Genomic DNA, 10,539 nt, shown 5'->3' with positions numbered 1-10,539 from the left:
TTCACTGTCCCAGTGACCCCTGGGTTAGAGAGAGGGGAAATCAGCCAGGGTTCCTGCTCCTGATCACTGTCCAGTGACCCCTGGGTTAGAGAGAGGGGAAATCAGTCAGGGTTCCTGCTCCTGATCACTGTCCAGTGACCCCTGGGTTAGAGAGAGGGGAAATCAGCCAGGGTTCCTGCTCCTGATCACTGTCCAGTGACCCCTGGGTTAGAGAGAGGGGGAATCAGCCAGGGTTCCTGCTCCTGATCACTGTCCAGTGACCCCAGCTGGATAGTGTGTGCATGCACTGGGTGGGGATGGGGTCTCAGGCTTGGCTGTGAGGCACCCACGGTTGAATTGTCTGATGACATTCACTGTCTGGAATCAACATATGATTGGCTGCTGGGCACAAGTTAGCAGAGAATGCTCATCCCTCATGGACCCTGTATCGTGTCGGGGGGGGGTCGGGGAGTGGTGGGACGGGGCGGAGAGTCTGGGCTGGGAGTGGCGGGAGGGGGGGGTCGGGGAGTGGCGGGCGGGGGGTTGGGGAGTGGTGGTGGGGTTAGGAGGGGGGGTCTGGGAGTGGCGGGAGGGGGGGGGTCGGGGAGTGGCGGGGGGTCGGGGAGTGGTGGGAGGGGGGGTCGGGGAGTGGCGGGAGGGGTGGTCGGGGAGTGGCGGGAGGGGTCGGGGAGTCGGGGAGTGGCGGGAGGGGGGGGTCGGGGAGTGGCGGGGAGTCGGGGAGTGGCGGGGGGTCGGGGAAGTGGCGGAGGGGTCGGGGAAGTCGGGGAGTGGCGGGAGGGGGGGGTCGGGGAGTGGCGGGGAGTCGGGGAGTGGCGGGAGGGGGGGTCGGGGAGTCGGGGAGTGGCGGGGAGGGGGGGTCGGGGAGTGGCGGGGAGTTGGGGAGTGGCGGGAGGGGGGGTCGGGGAGTGGCGGGAGGGGGAAGTCGGGGAGTGGCGGGGAGGTCTGGGAGTGGTGGGGAGTCGGGGAGTGGCGGGGGGGGGGTCGGGGAGAGTCGGGGAGTGGCGGGAGGGGGGGTCGGGGAGTGGCGGGGGTTCTGGGAGTGGCGGGGGTCTGGGAGTGGCGGGGGGGGGGTCGGGGAGTGGCGGGGTCTGGAGTGGCGGGGGTTCTGGGAGTGGCGGGGGGGGTCTGCGTTAATCCCTGCTCCACGTGGTGGTCTCTGGATCCCAGATATAAATTGTTTGTTTTTTCAGGCTGTACCCCGTTGGTGTCACCCTCCAGCGTTACCCAATCAGAGACATTGTCCTTCAGAACTACCACATCCCAGCCGGGGTAAGTCTGACCCCTGGACGCCGACACTCTGAAACGTCAGCTGTAAACCTGCTCACACACCACAGCTATTGGGCTCGGGTGGTGTCGGGGTGATGTTACTGGGTGAATAATCCCTCGATCGTGAGTTCAAATCCCACCACCGCAATTTGAGAATTTGAATTCAGTTTAAAAAAAGATTCTGTGAGAAGTCAGATTGTTGTAAAATCCCGGTGGGTTTCACTGCTGTCCTTCAGGGGAGGAAACCTGCCGCCCTCACCCGGCCTGGGCCTACATGTGACTCCAGTCCCCACACCCCACATGGTTGACTCTGAACTGCCCCTCTGAAGTTGCTGAGGAAAGCACTCAGTTGTCGCAAACCCGCTCCCGTGATCTAACGGAACGGTGGAACAGGCTCGAGGGGCTGAATGGCCTCCTCCTGTTCCTATGTTCCTGAGGCCCCCGTCTGCCCCTCTCAGGTGGACGTAAAAGATCCCAGGGGCCACTATTTCGAAGAAGAGCAGGGGGGGAGTTCTCCCCGGTGTCCTGGGGCCGATATTTATCCCTAACCAACATCACTAAAAAAACAGATGATCTGCTCATCGTCTCATTGCTCTTTGTGGGATCTTGCTGTGCGCAAATCGGCTGCCGCGTTTCCCACATTACAACAGGGACCACACTTCAAAAAAGTACCTCATTGGCTGTAAAGCTCTCTGGGACGTCCCGAGGTGGTGAGAGGGGGAGGAGACTCCGTGTTTCGAAGCCGCTCTCTGTGAATAACCTTACAAAAAGCCCACACTTGCTCATTGTTCTATTTGGTTGGTTATCGGTCGAGCTGTTTGGTCAGAGTGATGTCCCTGATCCAGACTCTCGTCTCTCTCTCTCTCTGTCCTCAGACCATGGTGCAGGTGGGACTGTATTCCTTGGGGAGGGACCCAGACATCTTTCCCGAGCCCCTGGTATATAACCCGGGGAGGTGGCTGAACAACATCACCAATTACTTCCAGGCTGTTTCCTTCGGGTCTGGGGTCCGGCAGTGCATTGGACGGAGAGTGGCTGAGACAGAAATCGGACTCTTTCTAATCCACGTGAGTTCCCGCTGAGAATACGTTCACTGATCGAGTGCCCCCCCGACCCCCGACCCCCGACCCCGAGGGTTCAAGCTTTCTTGGCTGAAATGTCCCCTCGATGTTCACGTCCAAATTGACCTCTGGAGGACGCCCACCTCGACCAGGTACTGGTCAATGGCTGACCGCCCAGTGAGGTATAGTCTCTTCACCTCGCCCAAATCGAATCAACAGCTCCCACCTCTCTCTCCTTGAATGGAACATAGGATCAGGAGAAGGCCATTCAGCCCCTCGAGCGCATTCTGCCCTTCTTTTAGATCGTGGCTGATCTGCACCTCAACTCCGTTTGGCTCCACTCTTAGCCCTTCACCTATTGACATCCCTGGCCTCTCTATTCCTAACTCCTCCGCCCTCCAATCTCCTCCATCACTCGAGCTCCCCTCCGCCCTCCCAATCTCCTCCATCACTCGAGCTCCCCTCCGCCCCCCCAATCTCCTCCATCACTCGAGCTCCCCTCCGCCCCCCCAATCTCCTCCATCACTCGAGCTCCCTCCGCCCCCCCAATCTCCTCCATCACTCGAGCTCCCTCCCCTCCCCCCCCAATCTCCTCCATCACTCGAGCTCCCTCTCCCCCAATCTCCTCCATCACTCGAGCTCCCTCCCCTCCCCCCGAATCTCCACCATCACTCGAGCTCCCCTCCGCCCCCCCAATCTCCTCCATCACTCGAGCTCCCCTCCGCCCCCCCCAATCTCCTCCATCACTCGAGCTCCCTCCCCGCCAATCTCCTCCATCACTCGAGCTCCCCTCCGCCCCCCCCAATCTCCTCCATCACTCGAGCTCCCTCCCCTCCCCCCCCCAATCTCCTCCATCACTCGAGCTCCCTCCCCTCCCCCCCAATCTCCTCCATCACTCGAGCTCCCCTCCGCCCCCCCAATCTCCTCCATCACTCGAGCTCCCCTCCGCCCCCCCAATCTCCTCCATCACTCGAGCTCCCTCCCCTCCCCCCCAATCTCCTCCATCACTCGAGCTCCCTCCCCTCCCCCCCAATCTCCTCCATCACTCGAGCTCCCTCCCCTCCCCCCCAATCTCCTCCATCACTCGAGCTCCTCCCCCCCAATCTCCTCCATCACTCGAGCTCCCTCCCCTCCCCCCAATCTCCTCCATCACTCGAGCTCCCTCCCCTCCCCCCCAATCTCCTCCATCACTCGAGCTCCCTCCCCCCCAATCACCTCCATCACTCGAGCTCCCTCCGCCCCCCCAATCTCCTCCATCACTCGAGCTCCCTCCCCTCCCCCCCAATCTCCTCCATCACTCGAGCTCCCTCCGCCCCCCCCAATCACCTCCATCACTCAAGCTCCCTCCGCCCCCCCCCATCACCTCCATCACTAGAGCTCCCTCCCTCACCCCCATCACCTCATCACTCGAGCTCCCTCCCCCCCAATCTCCTCCATCACTAGAGCTCCCTCCCTCACCCCCATCACCTCCATCACTCGAGCTCCCTCCCCCCCAATCACCTCCATCACTCGAGCTCCCTCCGCCACCCCCATCACCTCCATCACTAGAGCTCCCTCCCTCACCTCCATCACTCGAGCTCCCTCCGCCCCCCCCATCACCACCATCACTCGAGCTCCCTCCCTCCCAATCTCCTCCATCACTCGAGCTCCCTCCGACCCCCCCATCACCTCCATCACTCGAGCTCCCTCCCCCCCAATCTCCTCCATCACTCGAGCTCCCGCCCCCCCAATCTCCTCCATCACTCGAGCTCCCCTCCGCCCCCCCAATCACCCTCCATCACTCAAGCTCCATCCGCCCCCCCATCACCTCGATCACTCGAGCTCCCTCAGCCCCCCCATCACCTCCATCACTCGAGCTCCCTCCGCCCCCCCCATCACCTCCATCACTCGAGCTCCCCTCCACCCCCCCATCACCTCCATCACTCGAGCTCCCCTCCACCCCCCCCATCACCTCCATCACTCGAGCTCCCCTCCCCCCCATCACCTCCATCACTCGAGCTCCCCTCCGCCCCCCCCATCACCCTCCATCACTCGAGCTCCCCTCCCCCCCATCACCTCCATCACTCGGGCTCCCCTCCGCCCCCCCCATCACCTCCATCACTCGAGCTCCCCTCCGCGCCCCCAATCTCCTCCATCACTCGAGCTCCCCTCCGCCCCCCCCATCACCTCCATCACTCGAGCTCCCCTCCCCCCCCATCACCTCCATCACTCGGGCTCCCCTCCGCCCCCCCCATCACCTCCATCACTCGAGCTCCCCTCGACCCCCCCAATCTCCTCCATCACTCGAGCTCCCCTCCCCCCCATCACCTCCATCACTGGAGCTCCCTCCGCCCCCCCCATCACCTCCATCACTTGAGCTCCCCCTCCGCCTCCATCACTCGAGCTCCCTCCGCCCCCCCATCACCTCCATCACTCGAGCTCCCCTCCACCCCCCATCACCTCCATCACTCGAGCTCCCTCCCTCCCCCATCACCTCCACCACTCGAGCTCCCCTCCCACCCCCCATCACTTCCATCACTCGAACTCCCCTCCGCCCCCCCCATCACCTCCATCACTCGAGCTCCCTCCCTCCCCCATCACCTCCATCACTCGAGCTCCCCTCCCCCCCATCACCTCCATCACTCGAGCTCCCCTCCCCCCCCCCCATCACCTCCATCACTCGAGCTCCCCTCCACCCCCCCATCACCTCCATCACTCGAGCTCCCCTCCCCCCCATCACCTCCATCACTCGAGCTCCCCTCCACCCCCCATCACCTCCATCACTCGAGCTCCCCTCCGCCCCCCATCACCTCCATCACTCGAGCTCCCCTCCACCCCCCCCCCATCACCTCCATCACTCGAGCTCCCCTCCGCCCCCCCATCTCCTCCATCACTCGAGCTCCCCCTCCCCCCATCACCTCCATCACTCGAGCTCCCCTCCGCCCCCCCCATCTCCTCCATCTCTCGAGCTCCCCTCCCCCCCATCACCTCCATCACTCGAGCTCCCCTCCCCCCCCATCACCTCCATCACTTGAGCTCCCCTCCCCCCCATCACCTCCATCACTCGAGCTCCCCTCCGCCCCCCCCCATCACCTCCATCACTCGAGCTCCCCTCCCCCCCATCACCTCCATCACTCGAGCTCTCCTCCGCCCCCCCCATCACCTCCATCACTAGAGCCTCCTCCCCCTCCATCTCCTCCATCTCTCGAGCTCCCCTCCGCCCCCCCCCATCTCCTCCATCACTCGAGCTCCCCCTCCCCCCCCATCACCTCCATCACTAGAGCCTCCTCCCCCTCCATCTCCTCCATCTCTCGAGCTCCCCTCCACCCCCCCATCACCTCCATCACTCGAGCTCCCCTCCCCCCCATCACCTCCATCACTCGAGCTCCCCTCCGCCCCCCCCATCACCTCCATCACTCGAGCTCCCCTCCCCCCCATCACCTCCATCACTCGGGCTCCCCTCCGCCCCCCCCATCACCTCCATCACTCGAGCTCCCCTCGACCCCCCCAATCTCCTCCATCACTCGAGCTCCCCTCCCCCCCATCACCTCCATCACTGGAGCTCCCTCCGCCCCCCCCCATCACCTCCATCACTTGAGCTCCCCTCCGCCTCCATCACTCGAGCTCCCTCCGCCCCCCCATCACCTCCATCACTCGAGCTCCCCTCCACCCCCCATCACCTCCATCACTCGAGCTCCCTCCCTCCCCCATCACCTCCACCACTCGAGCTCCCCTCCACCCCCCCATCACTTCCATCACTCGAACTCCCCTCCGCCCCCCCCATCACCTCCATCACTCGAGCTCCCTCCCTCCCCCATCACCTCCATCACTCGAGCTCCCCTCCCCCCCATCACCTCCATCACTCGAGCTCCCCTCCCCCCCCCCATCACCTCCATCACTCGAGCTCCCCTCCACCCCCCCCATCACCTCCATCACTCGAGCTCCCCTCCCCCCCATCACCTCCATCACTCGAGCTCCCCTCCACCCCCCCATCACCTCCATCACTCGAGCTCCCCTCCCCCCCATCACCTCCATCACTCGAGCTCCCCTCCACCCCCCCCCATCACCTCCATCACTCGAGCTCCCCCTCCCCCCCATCACCTCCATCACTAGAGCTCCCCTCCCCCCCCATCTCCTCCATCTCTCGGGCTCCCCTCCGCCCCCCATCTCCTCCATCTCTCGAGCTCCCCTCCCCCCCATCACCTCCATCACTCGAGCTCCCCTCCCCCCCATCACCTCCATCACTTGAGCTCCCCTCCCCCCCATCACCTCCATCACTCGAGCTCCCTCCGCCCCCCCCATCACCTCCATCACTCGAGCTCCCCTCCCCCCCATCACCTCCATCACTCGAGCTCTCCTCCGCCCCCCCCATCACCTCCATCACTAGAGCCTCCTCCCCCTCCATCTCCTCCATCACTCGAGCTCCCTCTCCTCCATCTCCTCCATCTCTCGAGCTGAGTCCCTTTAACTGTTGAGCTAACCCATTTTGTGTTATTTTTCCTGGCAGATTTTAAGAAACTTCCAGATTGTCACGAGCTGCAAAGCAGATATTGAATTATTCTACGCATTCATCGTGATGGTGCAGGGCCCTCCTCTGCTCACCTTCAGGCCCATTCAACAACAGAAACAGGGCGTCCAGCTCCAGGCCGAACCCTCGGCCTAACCCCCGCTATCCACTGCCTGTCATATTACATCGAGCCCACACTCTCTGTCTCCCTAGGTCTCTCTGTCTGGGTACCTCTCTCTCTCTCTGTCTGGGTACCTCTCTCTCTCTGTCTGGGTACCTCTCTCTCTCTGTCTGGGTACCTCTCTCTCTCTGTCTGGGTACCTCTCTCTCTGTCTGGGTATCTTTCTCTCTCTGTCTGGGTATCTCTCTCTCTCTCTGTCTGGCTACCTCTCTCTCTCTGTCTGGGTATCTTTCTCTCTGTCTGGGTATCTCTCTCTCTCTGTCTGGGTATCTTTCTCTCTCTCTGTCTGGGTACCTCTCTCTCTGTCTGTCTGGGTATCTCTCTCTCTGTCTGGGTACCTCTCTCTCTGTCTGTCTGGGTACCTCTCTCTCTGCCTGGGTACCTCTCTCTCTGTCTGGGTATCTCTCTGTCTTTCTGGGTGTCTCTCAGTCTGGGTACCTCTCTCTCTCTCTGTCTGGGTACCTCTCTCTCTCTCTGTCTGGGTACCTCTCTTTCTGTCTGTCTGGGTATCTCTCTCTCTGTCTGGGTACCTCTCTCTCTGTCTGGGTACCTCTCTCTCTCTCTGTCTGGGTACCTCTCTCTCTCTCTGTCTGGGTACCTCTCTCTCTCTCTGTCTGGGTACCTCTCTCTCTCTCTGTCTGGGTATCTCTCTGTCTGCCTGGGTACCTCTCTCTCTGTCTGGGTACCTCTCTCTCTGTCTGGGTACCTTTCTCTCTGTCTGGGTATCTCTCTCTCTGTCTGGGTATCTCTCTGTCTTTCTGGGTGTATCTCTGTCTGGGTACCTCTCTCTCTGTCTGGGTACCTCTCTCTCCCTGTCTGGGTACCTCTCTCTCCCTGTCTGGGTATCTCTGTGTCTTTCTGGGTGTCTCTCTGTCTGGGTACCTCTCTCTCTCTCTCGGTATCCCTCTCTCTGTCTAGGTATCTCTCTGTCTGTCTGGGTATCTCTCTGTCTGTCTGGGTACCTCTCTGTCTGTCTGGCTACCTCTCTGTCTGTCTGGGTACCTCTCTCTCTGTCTGGGTACCTCTCTGTCTGTCTGGGTACCTCTCTCTGTCTCTGTCTGGGTACCTCTCTCTGTCTCTGTCTGGGTACCTCTCTCTCTGTCTCGGTATCCCTCTGTCTGTCTGGGTATCTCTCTCTCTGTCTGGGTACCTCTCTCTCTGTCTGGTTACCTCTCTGTCTGTCTGGGTACCTCCATGTCTGTCTGGGTACCTCTATGTCTGTCTGGGTACCTCTGTCTCTGTCTGGGTACCTCTCTCTGTCTCTGTCTGGGTACCTCTCTCTCTGTCTGGGTACCTCTCTGTCTGGGTACCTCTCTCTCTGTCTGGGTACCTCTCTCTCTGTCTGGGTACCTCTCTCTCTGGGTACCTCTCTCTCTGTCTGGGTACCTCTCTCTCTGTCTGGGTACCTCTCTCTCTGTCTCGGTATCCCTCTCTCTGCTGTTATTTTCACAGTGTGAAGTGATGGAAGGATTCACAGGCTGATTGGCAGGATGGTGTTGTTATTTTTGTATTTTCACACTCTTCTCTTGGGCTGGGGGGGTCAGGAGGGGCTCAGGAGGAGAGGGTTAAGGCGTCAGGAGGAGGGGTTAGGGGTCAGGGTTAGGGGGTCAGGATTAGGGGGATAGGGGTCAGGAGAAGGGAATGCCGGGTTCAGGAGGAGCAGGTTGGGGGTCAGGAGGAGGGGATCAGAGGGTCAGGAGGAGGGGGTTGAGGTCAGGAGGAGTGGTTTAGAGGGTTAGGGTTCAGGGTTAGGGGGTCAAGATTGGGGGTATAGGGGTCAGGAGGGAGAGGTTTTAGGGGGTCAGGAGGAGGGGGTCAGGGGTCAGGAGGACCGGGCTGCCTGAGACCCCCACTGAAAGCCTGGTCTGGAAGGTTCTGCCTCCATATTATTTACTGTTCCAATAAATACCCCTCAGTACCTGGAGACTTATAACACAGACCCCAGGGGGAGGGAGGGGTCCATGTAGATATTTCCAAGTGCAGGGAGGGACGGGGAAAGACTTGCTGCCCGAGTGAGGAATGAGTAATTAGGGGTCAGAGCAGAAAGCTGTTTGCAGAGACCCTTCTACACCCCTGCGTTTTGTGCTTTTGGCCGTGTGTGATTAACCCCACTGACTCCAAACACTTGGTCTGAATGTGAACGCTGTGATTCTCCTGCGGTCTTTCAGCCTGGGAATGGTTCCGTACTCCACGGGTGAGCTGGAATTCATACCGTTCCAGTGCAACATTGTTCAGCCCATTAAAAGTCCAGCTGATAAACCTCTCGATAGAAAGGATGGCGAGAATGGGGAAACACTTGCTCCTGAGCACGGACTGGGCTGCTCAGGCAAGAGAGGCCAGAAGGCCCTGTTATCTTTCAGACTCTACAGGAAACATTACTGTAAATAAGGACCTTGTTAGCTAAATCTGGTCCTGTTTGTAAGCTGTGCTCTTCCAGAATCTTGCTGCACTTTTTGGCTTCTGTGTATTATTTAACCAGGGAAATAAATCTCACCGAGTAGTGTTAGCCTGTACATACGTTTCCCTTCCACATTCTGCAGCTGCCACCTGATTCTGGGCCTTGTTGGGTACACACAATGCGCACACACTGGGTACTCATCTTCATTTCACACCCAATAAAACTAATCAATAAAATTCACCTGTTCACAGAGGCAGGGGCTGCAGGGGCAGGGGTCGGGATTCAGCGGGGGTCGGGATTCAGCGGGAGTCGGGATTCAGCGGGGGTCGGGATTCAGCGGGGGTCGGGATTCAGCGGGGGTCGGGATTCAGCGGGGGTCGGGATTCAGCGGGAGTCGGGATTCAGCGGGCAGCGGACTGACGGAGGGCAGCGACGTGTCGCTCGTCGTCCTTGAGCGCTGAAATCACAGGTGGAGAGGCGATGATAAAGATCAAACCATGGCTTGTGATTAAAATGGGACCCGAATTGGATAAACCCGTTAATGGGCTGGGACTGTGCACCCCCCCCCGGGGCCCATGTGGGGTTGCCAACTTGAGTGGACGTGTTCCTGGAGGTTTCATCACATGACTTCTCACCTCCTGCTGCCTCACCTGGTCAAACAGCCTTTTTTTTTGCCCATCTCCAATATTTATATCAAAAGCAAAATACTGCGGATGCTGGAAATCTGAAATAAAAACAGAAAATGCTGGAAAAGCTCAGCGAGTGAGGCAGCGTCTGTGGAGAAAGTTTCTTTATTTTAATGCCCCAAGTGATTTTTCTCCTGGGCTTTTGCTGGCTGGAGATTAATCTTCAATTTCTGGAGACTCCAGGGTAATCGTGGAGGGTTGGCAGCCCGAGGCCCACTGCTGCCCCCCCAGCCCCGGTGGTCTGGGTCTGGGAGGGGGGGACGGGGAGTGAGTGTCTGGGATCACAAGGGGTTGGGGAGGGGTGATTGTGGGTCGCTAACCCCCTCCCCCCACCCCCGGGAACAACTCCTTGGAGGCTGAGATGGATGGATTTCTGGACTCGCCGGGGATCGGGGGGTCCAAGGGATTGGGGGGATCGAGAGATCGGGGAATGGGGGATCGGGGAATGGGGGGATCGAGAG

General features: G+C 60.2%; 1 protein-coding gene across 1 annotated transcript in view; it reads left to right on the top strand.

The window, feature by feature from the left end:
* LOC137306669 (potassium/sodium hyperpolarization-activated cyclic nucleotide-gated channel 4-like) overlaps positions 1 to 6,982 on the top strand; it is a 40,947-nt gene extending 33,965 nt beyond the window's left edge. Inside the window, exons 6-8 of the mRNA XM_067976013.1 lie at positions 1,191 to 1,269; positions 2,142 to 2,333; positions 6,814 to 6,982. Coding sequence (XP_067832114.1) covers positions 1,191 to 1,269; positions 2,142 to 2,333; positions 6,814 to 6,969 — 427 coding nt within the window. The 3' untranslated portion in view covers positions 6,970 to 6,982. The remainder of the gene's footprint in view (positions 1 to 1,190; positions 1,270 to 2,141; positions 2,334 to 6,813) is intronic.
* Positions 6,983 to 10,539: the final 3,557 nt, after the last annotated feature.

Source organism: Heptranchias perlo, chromosome 44, assembly GCF_035084215.1.
Source record: "Heptranchias perlo isolate sHepPer1 chromosome 44, sHepPer1.hap1, whole genome shotgun sequence".
Taxonomy (NCBI): Eukaryota; Metazoa; Chordata; class Chondrichthyes; order Hexanchiformes; family Hexanchidae; genus Heptranchias; species Heptranchias perlo.
This window is presented reverse-complemented; position numbering and strand designations above follow the sequence as displayed.